Source organism: Clarias gariepinus, chromosome 6 (assembly GCF_024256425.1).
Source record: "Clarias gariepinus isolate MV-2021 ecotype Netherlands chromosome 6, CGAR_prim_01v2, whole genome shotgun sequence".
Taxonomy (NCBI): Eukaryota; Metazoa; Chordata; class Actinopteri; order Siluriformes; family Clariidae; genus Clarias; species Clarias gariepinus.
The window spans coordinates 25,908,363-25,930,246 of NC_071105.1; the positions used below are offsets into that span (position 1 = coordinate 25,908,363).

At 36.7% G+C, this 21,884-nt stretch overlaps 1 protein-coding gene across 1 annotated transcript; it reads right to left on the minus strand.

The window, feature by feature from the left end:
* Positions 1-2,322: 2,322 nt before the first annotated feature.
* lrrn1 (leucine rich repeat neuronal 1) lies at positions 2,323-17,797 on the minus strand. Its single transcript, XM_053499284.1, has 2 exons — positions 17,336-17,797; positions 2,323-8,102 (listed from the first exon to the last, which is right to left on the minus strand). The coding sequence occupies exon 2, from the start codon at positions 7,873-7,875 to the stop codon at positions 5,728-5,730; it is 2,148 nt and encodes a 715-aa protein (XP_053355259.1). The 5' UTR covers positions 7,876-8,102; positions 17,336-17,797; the 3' UTR covers positions 2,323-5,727.
* Positions 17,798-21,884: the final 4,087 nt, after the last annotated feature.

Genomic DNA, 21,884 nt, shown 5'->3' on the forward strand with positions numbered 1-21,884 from the left:
ACATGCAAACTCTCAGACGTGAGGATTCAACCCTCAATTCTGGAGGTGCAGTGCAACAGTGCTAACCATTTAGCCACTGTGCCGCTTGTAACAATTTTACAATGGGAAGCAAAAATATGCTCCAAATATAAGCACCATCACAATAATATTAATATTAGCAAGCCATTTCTGACAAAATAAAGTGGTGATTAAATGACACTGTTGGCACCTCTGATATAAAATTGGTCTAGAATAGATTTTCTTAGTGGTTGGTCCACTGGCTGGTAATTTTCACAGTCAAACTTAATTGTTTCAATTAGCAGCTGCTGTTGTTAAGATTTTTTAGGATTTAAATTTATTATTATTATTATTATTATTATTAATATTATTATTATTATTATTATTATATAATTCAGATCCATAGCTAGCTTTTTTCTCATGCACCTACATCATTGATAAGCTGAACTATTTGCAGGATGAAGATGTTGATTCAGGACCGTAATAGGCCTAGAGGGCCACAGTTATGATCATAATATTACTAACATGAACATAAAAATCTATTATCTATATACAGTACTGTTTGTGTGCTTTTGTGCGTGTGCTATGGATATGAAGGCATGACATGCTCAATGTACAGAAATACTTTATGATCGAGTGTTGCAGAAAAACTGATATCAGCACAAAACAACGAAGCTGAGACAAATCAGCAAGAATCAAGAAAGTGAGGTCACACACACACACACACCTATCCATCCAGCTGTATTAAGAACTACAAAACAACATCCAGGTTAACCTGTCAATTAATGTATCTCTCGGGCCCAGCCAGGTGTTAGTTCAAATGTTAACAAAGCCCTGGGGGAAGTGTAGCATTTCAAACCTCTCACTAGTTTGACACTCAGACATGAAGCAAATGGCACAAAAGCAGCACCAGTGCAGAAACAGTACTAACACCTTAGTTTTATTAGTCCTCATTCTGACCCATATGGGATGCATGGGGTTGTATATATTTGTAATATTCTGGTCACAGGGTAAGTCTCCTTGGCGTCAACTTGGATTATTTACTGTAACTGTCATGTTTCAATGTGCAGTAGTTACCGCCAGTCCGTAAGTCGTTAATGCCTGTCTGGTACATTCTGCAGGTTATAAGTAATTGTACTCTTGAAATTATTCAGTGCTCAATTATGCGTTCCCTAAAGCATTCGGGAAGAATAAAGCGGAAGAAGAGAGCACTGTTTTCCTGCCAAGTATTTCCCCAATGATTTGCCTTTCTTCAAATAGATGTGCTGCATTGCAGCTATCGAAAGACATCAATGCCTGTATTAAAGCACTCTTGTTCTTGGCATAAGGTAAAGGTTATTGTTCTTTTCTAAAAGGACTTTCATGACAGTGTAAAGAGATGCCATTGCTGAATTATGATTATATTCCGTTCTAGCACAGAAGTTTCCACTGTGAGACTTCCCCACTAATGATCGCATAAATTAAGTGAAATCATCTGGAGTATAACATTATTTTTCATATCCAGTATAAACACTTCATTTTACTGTACAGCCATAATGCAATTCCATAAAAGGTCGAATAATGATGCTCATTGTGTAAATGGCATTTCAAATTTATGTTTGTTTGTATACAAATCTCACTACATAATAGGTGACATTCACCCGAACATTTGATGTAACATTCATAATAAAAATATTTATGGTAAATGGCATTTTCAATAATTTCTTTATAAGGTTATGTGGCTGCTGTTACAGATCTCATTGAGTAGTCAAGTTCATCTAGTAGCAGCTTGTCTGCTGAGAGACCTGGTGACTGTGGGACCGTTACACTGCACTTTATGAGTCTAAATCCCAATGATTAATATCATGTAAAATAACAAAATAATGACACTTAATTTGAACATTTTTAATATATAAAATATATTGAAACAAAACAGTATTTTATTTTCATTTGCACATTAGTATGCAAGCATGTATAAATCACAGCAAATCAAGGGCCCAGTAAGTAACCACAGCAAAGATAAAGCAAATATAAAGCAGTACTTTCACCTAGTTGTTAAACAGTCAGTTTTCTATTGCTTTCCTACAATTCATAACTGCAATCAGTAGTTTTCTTTGCAGTAAATCCATTCCCCAAATTCTTTGGATTGAACTAAAACAATTGCTTCCTATCTGTTTGCAGTTAAATAAATGCATAAAATAATAATATAACCAAATTATATATTTTATTTAACAGGTAAAGTGTTTGCAAAAATGTAGTAATTACTACAGTATGTTGTGGCAAAGGTGCTGTCATTACTAACAAGCAGGCAAATATAAGAAATTTAATTTGTGCATGTTGGTAGACATGACGGCTTCATGCTAACAGTGTAACTGATAAAACATAAGTAGACTAAACTGATATTTATAATGCTTGTATTTATAAGCTACCTGCTGAGTTTTTAAGCTCACTTTATATAATTGTTACAAAATTAACAAAAGCACATTTTGCTCTGCAGTCTGGTCCATGTGAGCTATTACACATATGTAATAATAAACAGTCTACAACTTTAGTTAAACATTTTTACTGATCATAAACTCACTTTTTGTAGACATTTATATAGCTGAGCATCAGATACAGTATAAATATTATTTACACTTTTATTACTGGCATAAAAGAAAAATACCTAACTTGCCTCCCCAAGATAGAAAAATTATGATGGCTTACATACAGAAAGAAAATATTAAATTGGGGACACATGGCACATTCTATCCTTTACTTTTATTATTTAATAACCTGTCTGTTGATACAGAAACACAATGAAGTGCTAATTATAACAAAGTGTCTTTTCTTAGATGCGTCCAAAGCAACTGTAGTGGCACTTCGTCATGTCCATGTCCTGTAGGCCAGATGTTCTTTGTTAAAATAGAAAGTTCTATCAAATTTGTTTGTAACATATTGGATACATTGCAGAAAATCCTGGCTTATGGCATGATGGCAAAAGTTCAGCAAAGCTGAACATTATGCGAATAAGTGTGGCTGCTCCATTGCTTTAACCCAAAAGGCAAGGGCTTCATGAAAGGTAATCCGTTTGTTTCGCCAGATCCAAATTTAGGTCCACATTATGGAAACAACATCACGGAGAGAGAGAGAGAGAGAGAGAGAGAGAGAGAGAGAGATGCGTGTCAAGCATGTGGTCATAAATATGCAACTGGATGGCTAGCCTAAAGAAATAACAAGGCAAATATCCAGTACAACCTCTTCATAATAATTAGTGAATCCCCCTTTTTTAACCAGCTAGTGGATAACATTCCCAACATTCCCAACAGAGAAAACACTAAAAAGTGGAGGGCAGTGGTCCACCAGCAATATGGTTGAGAACCATTGGACCAAGACTATCCATTCCTTTATCCATTCCCCTTTGATGAATTGCCTTTTCCACTGGTAAATATGACACGTTTAATTTGAATGTGTTAACATGAAAAAGTAGAAGAAAAGTTATGGCAACAACTGCATGTGCTGATATCTTTTAAGTGACAATGACGCATTTTGTGCAATGTCGGCATACTGTAAAACTTTGCATTGAAATTCCTTGTAAAATATTCATTGCTGATTTGCTTTGCTGCAAATTTAACTCATACTTACACTTTAAACTAAATAAACAAATTGTAAGTTATGAGTGTAACTGTGGCTTCACTGCCATGGGGCCACTGCCTTTCTTCCAGAGCTAAAGTAGTAGAAATTTTTCTTCCCTAGGCATGTACTAAAAGCAACATGACCAAAAAAAAAGATGTTAGATCGTCTACTGACTATGACTGTCCTCTCATGTGTAGCCTATAAAAAGGTCCCTGTTACCACTTGCAAATCCTCTGGCCATTCTTATCAACCTTCTCTCCGCAGGGGTAAGCAGCTGTGAAGCCTGTGATGGCTGCGGCTCTTTTTTTTTGACTGCACCACAAAGAAGTTTGCCCTTTCTCTGCCTAGTGGCCTTTGCAGTCATATCTGCATTTCCATAGCATTAGGGAAGGATGCCGAACAGGCAGCAGTTGCACCATGGCATGTAAGGCATGCCTGCTGTGTTGCAATTGGCAGTATGCTGCAATTATTGAAAGTGTTTGTTGACTGTGGTTGTTCACTGTTCATGTCCTCCATCAGATCTCAGCAGCATTAAAAACTCACTATTGTGCCTTTAAAGCAGCAGATTAAGAATGTGACTTTAATTAATACATTTATAGAAAGTGAAAGTTCATAAGTTCATATATATATATATGACCTCTTAAAGTTATGAGATGAATAACTCCAAGCTGCTGCATGCCAACAAAAAAAGAAAGCGCATGATGACTCTGAGTCACTGATGAATATCAATAAATAAATCATACGGTTACCATGATCTGGCACAGCCTTTTATAGACTGCATCTGTGAGGTCATGGTCACACATTGACAAACTTGTTATTAGTATTCTAGAAAATGAGCACACTGCTGGAAAGAAAGGACCCTGATAGAAGAAGATCTTGGCCTCTCTGACAATCAAACTACATGCAGAGAAGTAGAAAATGCTACTGATTAATTTATTCGACTTTGAAAATGTAAAATAAAAAAAAAATCCAAAATGTAAAACTATTCTTTTAAGTTCTAAATCAAAATTTTAATGTTCATTTAACAAAGTTAAAATTATAGTTGATACAACATTACAGAACAATTGCTAACATCATTTAATAGACAGTATCTTAAGTCTAAAATCATTTTGTCAGCTTACACTGTAGTCCATGGACAAAATTCTTAATATACCGTATTTCAGTGCACAACAGAAAAAAAGTTTTTTGTTTGTTTGTTTGTTTTACAAAAGAGAGAAAGAAACTTTACATTCTATATGAATACTGCCAAAGACATTTGTACAGTGCTGGATCAAACTGCTACAGCATCGACTGACCCAAAAATAATCTTTGACAATATCTACGCTGTGCTATTAAAATATACGGAACATAAAAAAAGCACAGCTACTAACATTTCTCAGAAACTAAACAAAGCTGCAAGATTGAGCTAAGAAGGGGAAAAAAAGTTATATCTACTAAATATCTGGATCATTAGACTATTTACACTGCCAATCAAAAGTTTCTGATTCCCTCTACACCAGAATTACAAAATCTATGTACGAAATATGTAGAAATTAACTGAGACACATTTTGGGGGAAGAAAACTTGTAACTGAAAAATAAGCCTGGATAATTCTAATTAGGCACTTGTAGTAGAGGTGTTTGTGAGACTGCTTTTGTTGCTGTTGTTTTTATTGTTTTAAATCATACTCCTATCCACTCCAAAAGAAATTCCTACCAACTCTGCACACTTCACGACTAATTCGACCTGCTACTGCAATCGACTAATCCACTAATTAAATTTGAACTTGAAATTTTTTTTGCATTGACTCACATTTTTTTTCCCAACATAGTTGGTAGTTATGTTGGTAGTTTCCCAACATAGTTGGTTCTATATATATATATATATATATATATATATATATATATATATAAATTAGTCATTTAAACCACCATCATGCTAAATAAAAACAATTACTAAAACAGGTACAGTAAAAGCACTTGTTTAATTAGAATGAAATAAAACTGGAATAAAATAACAAAAACTTCACGCGTTCCAAAACTTTTGACTGGCAGTGTAGTTGTACCCAATAAGCAAAGCAGAGAATAAATCCACTTTCATTTTCGCACAAATGAGTAAAATGTGTCTTTGTGCTCCAAAACAACAGTTTGATGGATTTCACCACATGTAGTAGCTTCTTGTTGTGTCGACCTGGCTCGGCTTCGGCTCTAAGGATCCATCTTTGTCCTTTTCAGTGTCAACATCCCACAGATTGATTAGAGGAGGGTATAGCTCGTTAAGGGGAATGGAGGAGGTTTTCTGCATGTACTTCTTGAGCGAGTGGTGATAATTCTTCCTTTTCCATCTCTTGGCAATGTAGACAGAGATGAACCCCAGACTTATAATAGCCAGAATTGTACCCATGACAGCAGCAAAAGCTGTGTTAGTGCCTTGGTCAGATATTTCCACAGCAAAAGTTGAATGTTTTGTTGTGACATTTACACAAGACTTTTGAGTCTGTTGGTGGATATTAGAAACTGAGAGACAGACCTCATATTCAGTAGCTGGTTGAAGGTGTGTCAGATTATACTCATGAACATCTACAGGGACTCTGGCTGTGTAGGTAATATGAGGGTTGTCAATCTTCATGGTGGCCGAAGACCACTTGAGGTTAGAAGTCATTACATTGGAGTTTACCTTCCAGGACACCAGTATTGAGTGGGACTCCGTCTGTTTGACATAAATTTTCATAAGCTGAGTGCTGTCCAGGAGAGTACCATTGACCCGGATTGCAGTCACCCGAGTGTCAGCACCCTCTGTATTCTGAGCAACACAGGTATAGCGACCAGAATCATCAGCCTGAATGTTTGATATATGTAGTGTTCCAGCACTGTTCAGGTGGTACTTATCAGACACAGTATCCATCATGACCTTGTTACCTAATGGTGTTACCCAGTATATCTCTGGTTCAGGCTCCGCCATTGCACGACAGTCAAGGTCTACAGCCATGCCAATATCCAGGTTAAGATGGTTAGGGAAGCTATCATGGGATATCATTGGCAAACACTGCTCAGCAGATTCTTGTGAGAGTACCTCTCTTATGTGCTGACCTCTAACCTCAAGTGGCATTGCACAGAACATTGAAAGAGGTTCCATAAATCTTATTGTTGTCTTATTTGAATTCATCCACTGGATTACACAATCGCACCGCAGTGGGTTGCTGTGAATGCTGATTTCTCGCAAATTGGGTAAAGATTCCACCGTTGCCAGATAAATGGAGTTCAGAGCATTGTTGTTAAGCATGAGACTCTCAAGAGATGGAACATCACGGAATGCTAAACGGCTAATGTATGAGAGCTTAGGGTTATTGGTGGCCTCAAGTTTGGTCAATTCTGGGAGATTATCCAGCGCAAAACGATCAATAGACACAAGTTCGCCCATATTATTAATACCAAGTTCTTTAAGCCTCAACATATTTTTAAAGTCCCCCTCTTGGATTTTGTGCACAGGGTTTTTGTTCAAATCCAAGAATTTCAGGTTTGGTAGTTTCTGCAGAGCACTTTGAGGAACATTTACAAGTTTATTATCATAGAAAGAGAGGCTCTCAAGATTGTCCAGTCCAACAAAGGCATTGTCAGGTATATCAGTAAGTTCCATCCCTGCTAAAACCAAACTTCTAAGGTTAACAAGAGGTTTAAAATTCAAATCCGAAATACCAACTACAGGATTTTCCCCAATCATTAGGATCTCAAGGTTAGGGGTTGATTCAAACCAGTGGCTATCAATGGCTTTCAGTTTGTTTGAGTTCAGGTGTAGCCTTAGCAAGTTGCGCAAACCAGCAAACGCATTAGGTGCAATGGAACTAATTTGATTGTGGTTTATATAAAGCTCCTGGAGGTTTGTAAGGTCCTGAAGACTGAAGTCAGGCATCTCAACAATCTGGTTCTCTTCCAAATGGAGTGTAGTGAGCTGGGACATGTTGGTCAGGCCTATGTCGTGAATGTTGGTAAAGTTGTTCTGGGAAAGATCCAGTTCAGTAAGGTTTAGCAACTGCTCCAGTTCCTCGCTGGTCCTGGCAATGTAATTACTTTGCAATAGCAACACCTGTGTGTCACTTGACAGATTTCCAGGGATGCGTGTAAGATGAAGGTCATTGCAGTCTACAGTTATAGCTTCCCTGTAGGTAGACTGGGGTGTGAACCATGGCCGGATTTCACATACGCATAGCTGAGGACATTCTGTAGCTTCAACAGAAGAGAATGTAAGTAACGCCAGGAGAAAAATAAAACAGGGCTGTGCAACACAGAATGCAGTAGCTATAGCCATTTTATCCACTCTGATCAAAAATGTGGTGGATTTCCAAAGAAGTAAGAAGATTTGGACTGTATGGTGAGACTTTCATCAAGTTTTCAGAAGTGTGACTGCATCAGCTTTTTATCCTGTAAACCTGAGTAGCGGTCCAACAGAAATGTTTTAGTTTTGGAGTTTCAGTAGATTTCCTGTAGACTCCAACCAGGTTGTTTCTTACTCACATCAGGTCGGGGCAACAGGGTCTGGAAACAAAAGAATGACATAGATCACATGAAACATTATGTGAAATGAAGTGTTTCTTTATATAAATATATTATAAACTGTATATAAAAAAAATAATCAAATCAATATGATGTGAGAAAAAAAATTGGGCATCTGACCATCAAACCCATGTTTGGATCTTAAACAAATATTTTAATGGATATTAGATAATCTTCCTAAAAGGTTCATACCCCTCTAATTACCCAAACTTCACATTTAAGTGATTTTAAATGTCAGGATTAGACATCATATTATTAGATATAAAAATAATTAATGATCACATAATTAAACCTTGCTTTTGAGAATACTAAAACAGAACTGTCTCTCAGTGCCTGTGTTTATAAGCAACATTTTTCTGAATTAATTATGATTGCATATTTTGGATAACTGGAATATAATGTCAGCACCTAGATTAGAGCAAAAGCAGTAGGTTTTAGGACAGTATTCAGTGAAATACAGTTGTATTTATTCATATCACAAGTACCGTTTGGCATTCTCTACTGCTTCCTGCGCTCCTGCTTTAATACTCTTGCTGCTAAAGTGATTGACTCAGCATCAGTACCATATGGTGCAGCAAATGTCCATGCTCACCATCCAGGTGCTTGGTCTGTCTAACACATGATAACACCCAGGCTGTTTTCAGCTTACAAATTTAAATGTAGGCTTGCATATTTTTTCCACTGACGCTTTTATTTGCAACATCAAAGTAGTCCAATTGCCTACTCTGATTTGCACATCATATCCAAAGACAATTCTGCAAGGTAGTGATAAATCTGATTTTACCTAGAGGATTTATTTTAAGCCTAGTGGAGCAAGATCTATTTTATAACACATGCATATTAAGCAGAGAAACAATAATGTTGGAAAGATGCAAGCAAAATTCTAACCACAACATATATAAATAGATACAGAACTATTAGATCCTCGGTGCTAGGCTTTGTCTCTCAATGCTCCATTGCTTCATTAGGGATGGGGAATCACTAGAGATGACAGTATGTACTATATATATATATATATACACCCACTAACAAAAGTGAGTACATCTCTCTAATTTCAGCAAACATTTTATTATATCTTCTTAAAGGACAATGCTATAGAAATGAAACTTGGATATATTTTAGAGTAGTCAATGTGCAGCTTGTTAGAACATATAATAAAGTGGTTGCTGAAATGTGATTGATATATAGATATATATATATATATATATATATATATATATATATAAAAAAACACCATGTCATTGTTCATAAAGTGTATCCCTTTGGGTGCTACAGTTTTGTTTGAATGATACTTCTCGGCAAAGATTTGTACGTCACTCAACTTTGCAAAAAAATGTTTTGAATTATTATTATTATGTGGAATCCGCGACCGTGGTCAAAGCAAAACTGATGCTGAGTAACACACTCATGACTCATGGCGGTTTCTGGGTCGTGTTAAGTGGAGGAGCTCATGATAAGAGACCAAAGTTTTTGGCTGTAAACCGATTTTATACTGGGGGCCATTCATGAACTGAGTTTTTTACTTTATTTCTAAAAGTTTTATTTATTCTTTTAATATGACATGCTTGTTTTTCTTTATTTTAAACAAACTAATATATAATATGCTCCAATGCAGAACACTGTGCTGCCTACCAATGTGTGAATAAATAAGTAACCTGTAGGATTTTGGGGGAACTGCAACATATTACAACATAACACTACCTCAAATGCAAACATACTGTATACTGTACAAATAAAAATTGTATTTAAAAACAAGTAATGATACATGAATTATGACTTAAAATAATCATATGTAACTGAATTGAGTTTTTCCTCATCTCTAATTTCCAGGTAACCCAAGAAACTGTTAGTAATAAGAATTTTACCAAATTAAATAAAAAGATTTAATTTTTAAGTTCAGTTGGAAATATAATTGTTCAAATAATTTTGGGCGAATACAGCAACCACACTGCATGAACCAAATTGTATTGTTTACAGTAAACAAAAAAATAAATTAGGGTTTTGTATAACAACTTCCAACAAAGGCGAAAAAAGTTACTCATGTTCTTTGAACAGTAAATCTCCTTAGAATCCCATGGGGTTTTACTTGAAATACCTGCTGTCGTGTCCCTGATCGTTTGTGCCAGTGGGTGGGGGGCATCATTAAATAATCATGGCCAGGTCAAGCGTCTGATTGATGCTGTCCGACTAACAGTTAGTGTTTTCCTGTGAAACTGGCCTACTTACTTCCCTTTTTAAAAAAAAATATTTCATGTGGAAATAGTAGTCATGATGTTGGATTCAAAATCAGTTTACTGAATAAACATAAAAAAATTTATCTCTCTAGCTGATAGTGATGTGTAATAATAAAGGGTCTCTTCAGGGTTTATTTTCTATGACAGAAGCCTTGTAATGTAATCTTTAGGCATGGATCTGTGAAATAGGTAAACAATAAATGACAACATTCAATCAATATACTGTAAATGTAAAGGTCGTCACTACATACATCAATCATAATGCCTATATATTGTATTCAGAACGCTTCCTTCTTTAACTAACATTGAGCAATGTAGTTCAATAGTGTAGGCAGTTTAGGTGTATATCATTCAGTGGGGATGTGGAACGAAAGAGGGTTGTATTTAATTAAATTTGGTGTCTGAATACATGCACCTCCTGTAGTATGTGTGTGTGTGTGTGTGTGTGTGTGTGTGTGTGTGTGTGGCAAAATGATTATTGGTAATTGTATGTGTTTCAGTTTGTCCAGTGTAAAATACAGTTTATGCATGCCTTCATGCTCATTGCACTATATCAATCTTTCACTGTCTGTAATTCTCACAAGTGAATTTAATCTCAAAGTCAACACTTGACTGAGGTATTTACCATGAATGGGGATAAAACCTTCAGAGTCAGAAAGAAAATAGCAATGCATCACAGAATCCTGGCTAAAGTTTATAAATTTTTTGGCTGTGCTTAATAATGCAAACTATTTAACAAAAAAAAATTTTGTCATAAAAAAATAGAACTAATATTATCTGCAAATACTTTAATTAGAAAAATAAGAAGTGCTTGAGGTGACAGGAGCATGGTCACCAACGACTAAAAATGTTTTGTCTATGGGGAACGATCCCACAAAAAAGCCAATGCAGCACAAATTCTTAAAAAAACATTAATGCATATGATAGAAAGGTGTCAAAATACCTACTGTACCAGAGCCTGCTACGGTTAGCAGGCAACACTTTAAAGTCTTCAAATTCCCCAGCTCTCAATACGCCTGAGCAACCGTGGGATGTGCCAGATAAGTCTGATCCATGAAGGCCCCACCCCACAAACCACAGCACCCAGTTGATCTGCTAGTAAAGTCCTAGTAAGCCACAGCTACGCCGATGGCAAAAGGGGAACATATACAATATTGGGCTTAATGTGATATATATATATATATATACTCAGCAAAAAAAGAAACGTCCCTTTTTCAGGACTGTGTATTTCAACAATAATGTTGTAAAAATCCAAATAACTTTACAGATCTTCATTGTAAAGAGTTTAAACAATGTTTTCCATGCATGTTCAATTAACCATAATCAATTAATTAACATTAACCTGTGGAATGGTCGTTAAGACCTTAACAGCTTACAGAAAGTAGGCATTTAAGGTCACAGTTCTAAAAACTCAGGACACTAAAGAGACTTGTCTACCGACTGTGAAAAACACCCAAAGAAAGATGCCCAGGGTCCCTGCTCATCTGCGTGAACGTGCATTAGGCATGCTGCAGGAAGGCATGAGGACTGCTGAGTGGCTAGGGCAATAAATTGCCATGTCCGCACTGTGAGACGCCTAAGACAGCGCTAAAGGGAGACAGGGAGGACAGCTGATCATCCTCACAGTGGAAGACCACGTGTAACAACACCTGCACGGGATCGGTACATCCGAATATCACACCTGCGTGACAGGTACAGGATGGCCACAACAACTGCCCGAGTCACACCAGCAACACACAATCCCTCCATCAGTGCTCAGACTGTCCGCAATAGGCAGTCCATGAGGAGGAGATGCACTGCAATACTTCAAGCAGCTGGTGGCCACACCAGATACTGACTGGTACTTTTGATTTTGAGAAATATTTACACATTAAGTTTACTGAAAGTAAAAACAGTTGAAAGTCAGAGGATGTGTCTTTTTTTGCTGAGTATATATATATATACTGTATATATAAAGTAATGATAGAACAATATATAGTTAAGCTCAGAATTTATATATGTAGCATAAGCCTGGAAGGTGGACTTGTCTGGCAGCAGTCCAGCGGGAAAAAAAAGCTTTTAATGCTCTGTTGAATAGAGCTATTGATTTGTTGAACAATCCAAGCCTGTTAGTAGACAATATGAACATAGATTTCTAGTGTAGTTAAAGCCTAAGGTAACAAGACACATTAAAAAATATAGAGTACATCACCAGGTCACTGTTATATCTGTACATCTGTACTGGGTCATAAATTGAAGTATCACTGGTCACCTCATAAAAAAGATATCCAAAATGGCACTGATAATATCTGTTAGTGTCTCCTAGTCAGTAACGTAACATTAAAAGTTGTCTTCCTTAAGTTTAGGAGCAAATGATTGTTTATACTTTTCAAGCTTCATTAGCCTGCTCTTTTATTCAGACTATGGCTGCTGGCTGTAATGTCCATTTTCCTTTTTATCGTTCTGCCTTAAATCATAATTGACAGCCATAAAAATCTGCTGGCGCCATCTGCCATTTGATTGCGAAACAAAACCCTGTGCGCCTCATGGGGATGGTTAGGGGTATCCACCTTGTGTCTTCCATACTTAGTATAATACCATGGTATTATACAGACTATCAACTGCAAACTGAAAACAGTTGATGCTTTATAAATATGTATGTGTATAGATGAATTTATATATGTTTATGGTATATATGTGTATGTGCATGATGTGTACTGTATGATATCCCAAATTTGAATACTACTGTAGATTAGAATATGTCTATCCAAGTGCCTACGATGACTATATGCACATTTATAATGGCAAATTATTCAAGCTAAAGTTTTAACATATCTCAACATTCTTTTTATATGTAAAGTCATTTCTTAGTAAAATATAGGCTAAGCACTTGCTGTGGTATGTAGTATGAACACAATCGCAATAATAATTCTCAGCCCTTATACATCTTTTTTATTTGTACTTTTTTTATTTGTTTTTTTTATAAGAGATATGCCTATTCTGATTTTTTTTAATGTATAACTTATAAACCTATAAATAAGTAATTAGGAACTAATCTTCCTTCCCTAATCTTACAACAGCAGCAAATGCATCTACAATAATGTCTAAAACTTTTAAAACTCCCTTGAGAGCAACCCACTGTAGTGTTGCTAAGAGTGATGTCTAAGCATTAGGGCCTGCGAATCTTATATGGTTCTTAGCTCAGTGGATGTTCATACATTAAAATTAAACTGGGAATTTTGGACCCATAGTAACTGTTAAGACAAATTTGGTTTTCATATAATGTTCAAACTGAATTTTTCCAAATTTGATAATAAATCAATGCTTAACAAATCATCTTTGGTAAGTAAAATCAGCAAATTTAGGGTATGGATTTTTCTGTTACACTAGGCTCAAATAACCTGTTCCTGTCACCTATAAAACATTAATTAAACAGCTTCTGCAAGTAGGACTATAATGATAAACACCCCCGAAGCACAATTTTACTAAGTCACTTGAATGGCAGATTGAGCTGTAAACTACATTGCAGGTAGGGGCAGAAAGGTACTGAGAAATCATGGTCCTGTGTCCTCTAGTCAAATCCCAAAATAACCTTCAACAGGTTGAAAAGCACACATTTCACCTTTCTCAGGAAGCAGCATTTTCCCATGCCAGTGTAAACACTAATCCATGGAGGCAGAAATGTGATGAAAATAAAACACTAATACAATGCCTAAGCCAGCAAAAAAGAGAGAATGAAATCCAGGGGGATCTACAGCACATCCTAAAGCAAAAGGAAAGTTGTGGAAGCTGATACTAGCATTCCAAAGAAAGTGTAGTTTGTGAAATGAATGTTAATTGAAATCTGTTCAGCATCCCAGAGGCTTTGCCATGGGGAATAGAGCAGATATTGTATCAATGTGTGATTTTTGAGGCTTGCAAAACATTGATTAACATACAGTAGTATAGTATTAAATAATAGGATTTTTTACGGTTTGGTAAGATGGTGCATTTGTTAATTAAGCGTATTGGAATTTGCATAAGGTTATTGATTACAGATGACAGATGACTATCAGAATGGGAGAGTAAAGTGGAGAACAGGCAGACCCCAAGGGAGAGACTCCAAATGTCCAAATCTAATTTCTTTTGCACATTATTGGTTTACCAATGTCAGCTCTACTGTCCCTGAAGACTTCAAACACTTTGTACATTATAAGATATTGAAAATATCACTTAAAACAAGGGGTCAGGTTTCTAAGATTAGGCTATATAAAACCTTTTTACTGGTTTAACTGTACTTTTTACATTAGCTGTCATTTAAAGGAATTGTAAGAAATTAAAACTAAATGTACAGTTTAAATAAAAATAATACTGTACAAAAAAATGCACAAATGTCATTAAGAATCATTTGGTTTACAACGAAACAAAACACTAGGATAAATTTGCATGGTCTTGGATTTGATAAATATTTCAATAAGATTATGAGCCCAAAGATAAATCCAAATCATTAAAAAATTGCTAAGAACCAGGATTAGCATTTTAGGATTGAGATCCCCATCTCAAATACTTGAACCCCAATACTCTATAAAAGAGCAAACATTAAATATTTTGTATAGAGAAGGTTCCAAATTCCCTCTAACTATAACTCTAGTAACTTTTCAGGGTAGACTCTGCATATAAACCATATGAGTGCAGACAATTTACTGTATACTGATGGATTTTTAAACATGTTGTTAACCACATAGAAACACTTTAAAAAGGAAAACTCATATATAAACGTTCCTTTTTTCTACATATAGAACCTATAAATGTTTCCCCACAAGGATATTGTATTAAATTAAAACTACAATGTTCCTATATGTTTACTGAATGTGTAATTGGTTTATCTGGTTTTAATAAACGAAATTGGAGTTGGCCATGACACTTTTTTGCCAGAAGCATCGTGTTTTTAAGTTACACTTAGCAGGAAGATTTCTCAACAATATTATGGTGACAGAATTAATAACTACTCCCTATCGTTGAACAACCCCCCCTCCCTTCTTCAAGTAAATTATAGAATAAAGCCTGGATTGTTGCCCTCCAACCACCATGCCTTTATGATTTGGTGGGGGTATTGTGCTGTTTCTAATGTCTCTGCACAAGCAAGGTTTATGTTTATGAGTCTTTCATGTATCTTATATAATAGAAGAAGAGCTCATAGACCCTAGTGGAAGTAAGGAATTGAGAAAATAAGGATAGAAGAGGAAAGTAGAAATCTGTAACATCTTCTTAGTCTTTGAAATCTTGAGGATTTATGAGAATTTTTTTTTCTTTATGAGAAACTAGGCGTTTAAAAAAAAGTGCAGATGGGACAATCATACATAAATACACAAAATTCATATCATATTATGCCCTTGTGGGTTTTCGGTACCAGAGTGCTGATATCGATAAACTCTCTCTATGGCTATATTAGGCCTGCATGCTGTAGTGTAAAACCACACAGGTCTTTATTTTTGGCTTAAATGTAATACAATGCTGAAGCTCTTAGTGAACAGCACTGGCTCTGCCTCTGTTGTTTCTTGTTGTTTTCTATGACTGCATAAACCATACATAACACAAAGAATGATGAGCATAAAATGAAAAATAAAAAAAAAGTGTCATTGACTTGTCTTTTAATGATGGCAGTACCAAAGATTTTATATATTTTTTTCTTGGTACACATAAAGAACTAATGTGATGCAACAAAGTTTACACAAAGCAAAGACCTTTACCAGAGCACCACAATGATGATGCATTTACAGGAATGTACTAAACATCTTCTGCTATCAAAGTTAAGTGAATACAGTAACACAAAATTATTTTGATTCATTAAATGTTCAATTTAATATTTCATGAAGCAGGTTTAATGCATTCTCAATGAAGGTAAAAGAAATGCTTAATGTATTGCAATTTGTGAAACACTAATTGGGTTGTTTAATGAGGCATGTTAGGTTTTGCCTGTTTTTGAAGAAAAATAGAATTAGAAATGCATGTCTATGCTACTGGTTTGGTGGTTTGTGGATAAAAAGAACACAATTATTTGTTTTGTCATTATTTTTTGAAAATCAACTTAAAAAAAAAAAATATATATATATATATATATATATATATATATATATATATACAGTTGGTTGTAGCCCAGTCTACGCAAACAAACATGATTATTTATAGTGTATCCCAGATCATCAATCATTAAGTTATTGCAAATTTAACAAAAAAATCCTGCCTTTCAGAACCTGTGCAAATTTCTTGATTTTTTTTTTCTTCCACACGTGGCTTCTGTTAAATAGAAAATCTAGCTTTTCTTACACAGTCTACACAGAAACTTCCATGCGGAATAAACTCCGGCAGTGTTGATACAAGACCAGCTGCCTCAGGACGCCAGATTCATTAATATGCTCGTCACCGCCTCCCAGAAGTTCTGCAAGCTCTGCAGACGCAACAGCTGCAACTAGGCGGAGGCGTCCCTCAAGGACAATATGAACAACTCACAATCCTCCCTTATTATTATGCATCCTTCCCTTGCACTTAAACACGCCTTCCCACTGGGTTCCTTCTCAAATCCAAAGTTCTATCATCTCCTAATTTCGAACAAGGGGGACGACGAGACATCTGCTATAGTGCCATCATATTTGAATGCAAATCAAATTGCGAGTGGAGATGAAAGGTAACTACAATTAATGCGAGGCTGCGCATCAATTACGTTGAGCAAAAAAAAAAAAAACAATTCCTGAACTGCAGATGGATATGCAAACAGGGGAAGAATACTGACATACATTAATGAACCTATGCGACATTTAAAAGCTGTAACAGATTTAATTGTAATATGGTGGTGTATGCTGGACAATGCTCCGCGCAAAAATCCTACTGCAACGAACCTATTAGAAGGATTTGTCTTTTACACATGCAAATGATGTGGATTTTGGTGCATTTAATACATTAAGGCTAACACTAGATGTGAACGAAAAACTAGTCCATGTTCGTTACATATATTAAGGTTATTACCTCTTTGGTGTGCACGTTTCAGTTGCACCGGCCTCCTCCCTCAGTGCATGCATGCAATGTCCGTACCGAACGTCAAAAAAAACAAACAAACGAGGAGGAAAATCCAGAAGACGTACTGAGACTTATTTGTTTTTTTAACACGTTGAATGTGAGCTCCATACGACGAGAACGTTCCATCCATATGTTTATTTGGGCACCCCTTGGTTATGTCCACACGGATTCCCTGTAGAAAAGCGCATGGTCCGGTTGGAGAGGACCGCTCTGCCACACTGGAGCAGCACGCGCCTCACAGAGAAAATAACGGGCTCGCGCACCTGGCGCTGTCCGCGCGAGTCAGCTGATTCTGGCACACGCGATTGGCCGAAGGGAGCGCGAGCGGGACACCATCTGTTTGGCTGGGATTCGAACAAAGACGCGCGGAGGGGAGAACGCCGAAAAGAGGGCGATACACCGAGAGCGTCCTCCAAGCCTTCTGTCCCAAGCAATACCCCCTCCCTCGCTTCCTCCCTCCCTCCCTCTCTCCCTCCCATCCTTGTCGCTGTGATGGAAGACTCTGTGTGCTGTTCCAGTCCCCATGAGACAGCATCTCTTTGTTTACTCGTTGAAAGCACTTTTTACAGAAAGGTGTCCTTTAGACTGACCCTGTTATTGATCCTCAGAGGAATTTATTCCAAACATCACTTAATAAACAGATTTATAAAAATGCAAACGACAGCACTATTATAAACTCCTATTGCCACAGATGTTAGAAAGTTAGTTAGAGATGCACACACCCTGTCACCTTGTTAAATTTGTATATTTTTCTAATTTTAAGCCATCTCATCATCTTATATAGATAGCTTTATCCTATATAAAGTGAGACACTTTAGGGGCCCAACAGGAGACTTAGGCCACATGGCAGGTACACCCTGGATGGGGTGCCAATCTATCGCAGGGCACATATACTGCACTCATTCAGACACCACGGGCACTGGCAATTAGCCTAATCTGCATGTCTTTTTACTGTGGGAGGAAACTGGATCACCCAGAGGAAACCCACCAAGCATGGGGAGAACATGCAAACTTCATGCACAAATACCCAAAGCAGGAATCAAACCTGGATAATGAAAGTGCAAGGTGATGGTGCTAACCACTACTGTAATAATAGTTTGTACTCCAGGCCCTCAAAATAAGCAGTATAGATGACGAGTGAGTGAGTAATTATGAAATGTGTCTATATATATTCCATTATTGGAGACTCAGGTGTAAAACTGTTTGTAAGAATTTCAGTCGTGAACTATTGATGTGACTGCAGTCACAAGCCATCAGTGAACAGTTGTCTGCGTCTGCCTAGTCCAGGACCATCTTAATGGTCAAGTAGTATGTGATTTTCAACCAGAAGTGGGGCACGGGGGTTCTGGATCACTAGGCGCTCCGGAGTGCCATTTGTAGCTCGACAACTGTGTTGTTATAACCAGAAAAATCCCCATCTCAATTTTTGAAAATGTCTGAAACTCCTACATAATAAGATCCTGTCTGCCTATGACAGTGTTTATGGCAATTCTAATCTTGACACCAGTTGTAAACCTTTATGGTTATTAAACTGACCTAATTCATTCATTCATCTGAAGCCTATCCAGGGAACATTGCACTGGAGGCAGGAATATACCCTGAATGGCACCCTAGTCAACTGCAGGGCAATTACAGACAATATGTTAATTATAGATAATTTAACTTTAAGCATAGAGATTTGTAGAAGTTCACACAGTCAGTTAAGGCAATCATTGAGCCACAAAAATGAGAGAATTGTTTCAAAGCTGACATTAAAAGAAGCTGCCCATCAATGATATTAAACTTTTGGCATTGACATTGAATGGCATAGTCTACAAACTGATGTCAAAATCCAAATTCCACAAATAGACTTCAGGCTATACATTCAGACTCATTATTGTTTATTTATTTCTTCCTTGTAGTAGTTAAACTGCAGACTTCAATCTCAAAGATGCTTAAAGTGGAGATGGGAAGGTCATATTAAACCCCGTCTATCCTGGGTAATCATGAACACAGACTATGCACATGCATCTATAGCATTCTGTGTTTTAACACTAAATCAATCTGTATATTTTCCTAATGTTTCAAAAAGGCACCATAGTTGGAAATAATGGTCGAAGAAGAACTGGAAACTGTTTGTGGCAAGCCAGTCAATAAAAACCTACAGCATGGGCATTTTTATTAGCCTTGGGTGACTGTGAAACATAAGTGATTTTACTCATAAAACTCTGTCTTTTTATTCAACTTTTAGATTAATATTTTCTGCCTTTCCAGTTTAGCATCAGTTATTGTATACATTGATGGCAATATGCTAATCAGAGAAATATTTATAACTATTCAAATTATGTAATGCAATCACTTGCACTGTGTACATTCCAGTAACATGTCAATCACAGTTATTTCAGTGTTTCATTAAATCTCTTGTGTGATAAAGATAAAGATTGTGTAAAATTCCATATAAAAATAGAAAATATATATACTATATATATTTTATATATATAGTTCCTCAACACTCCTGGATAATCTGTCAGGGAAAAATAATCACATCAGGCAGACCTCCGTGACTTGCCGGACAGCTTCATAGACAGCTCTCTGTTTAAACCAAATTAAAAACACAAAATATTTTTCTGCAGTGCATCCTCACCAATATACTGTGTATTAAAAGTTCACAATGCAATATAATGTACACAATAAAAAGACATAAAGGATTTGCTCTTTTCGCATCAGATTACTGTGAAAAAAATTCTTTCATGAATATCAAGCGCAATAAGCTTAGACACCCTCTTATTGTTACTGTTAAACAAGCTTTTAATGTTATTTGCCAGCTTGTACATTCTGTATCTTTGTTCCATTGAACAATTCAGCACACATCTCCACCATCTGTTTACTGGCTGTTCAAATTTCTCATTAAATTCTACACAAAAGCTCTTGTGCTAGTACTCTTCTTTTGGATTATTTCACTGCAGCACATTTACTACTCTTGTGAGACTGATGTCAGTCAACCTAACAAATTTACACTTGGAGCAGTGCCTCAGAAGCGCCTTACCCGATGACATGTTCAGTGTATTCATTACTTAATTAATATTCATGAATTTCTCCTCTTGTGTTGATGATTAGAAATTCCCAAAACAGCACTACCCCATCACCATACTACAACAATCCACTCCAGAAAATTGGCAAACATGGATAACTGAGAAAACTGCAATCTGTATTTACCAACAGTATATTGCACTTGTAGAGAAGAAGCTGACATACTGTACAAAGTGACCATCATACAGCTGGCAAAGTAAACAAGCAAAAAAAAAAAATGCTAAAGTCAGACATTTTTCAGAATTAGTTTCATGCAAAATAGGTATGTTTTCAGAAAAGCAATAAAAAAATATGCACTGTTTTTAAGTAGCTGTATTTCATATGAGAGCTTAGACCATGTGAGAACTACTGCACCATGGCATACTACATATTAAATCTGCAGGATGGCAGGATAAGCCAGAGAGTTGGCATTGCTGACGGTGAGACATGTGCAGGTGGTATCATCTTTTACTCAGCAGACTATTTGAGAAGCACCAACACGCTGTGCCAATATTGGAGGCGGAGTGTGAAGAACATTTGAGCATATGGTGTGAATAATCCTAGTAGATTAAACTGCCTTGTCGCACTGGTATATGCACAAAAAAAGAGGGCACACCCTGTAAGTATATATGAATGAGCACTGGTAGCTCAGTGGTAGGTGTCTCAGGTGGAAGACCCAGGTTCAATTCCAAGCCAACACCCAAATCACAGCCAGTGGATACAATGCCAATCCCAAACATAGATTAAATGGGAGGGTTGCATTGGAGGGGTAAAACTGGTGCCAGGTTCTGTGCGGATCGGATGGTTGATTGTGGTGACCCCTTAATGTGAGCAACCAAAAATAAAAAGAATGTATATATTCATTCTGTAAGGAGCTCATGAAAATGATGAGCTCTGAGTTCTAGAGGGATGAAGTCAGAGTTGGTGAGGGATGTAGTGGGGGGATGTGCAACAGTTATACCTGAATCTCATCTCATTACACCAGTGATTTTGCCATGAAAACCAGTGCGGCAGATGTCTGATGCCTGTCAGATGTCATTGCGAATGTGGGTGTCTGCATAACATGAAAGCTTTAAGGTGCAGGTGCTGCTGTGGAAAATGCCTTCAGTTTCTATCTGTCACACACACACACACACAAAGCGATGTATTTCACACAACTATGCCACCTGTAGCTAGATAAAAGGACTCTTCTGGAAGCCTGCCCAACATTAATGCCCATGATATTACACTTTAGCATATTGATAGGTGATATTGATTAGTTGTAATAAGATGAGGGCTAAAAAGTGCTGTTTATCAAGCTCTTTCTCCTCTGCGGAGATGATTTCACCGTGATGATTATGCACACTAAACTGCGTCTTGATCAGTCCACAGGGATCCCTCACAGCTTTGTTCTGCAGTTTCATTTCTTTCTAACCATGACCAGACAAAGACAAGTCATCGGTAAAGTTTA

Coding starts and splice junctions, on each gene's coding strand:
- lrrn1 (XM_053499284.1), bottom strand. CDS start 7,875: ATGGCTATAGCTACTGCATTCTGTGTTGCACAGCCCTGTTTTATTTTT.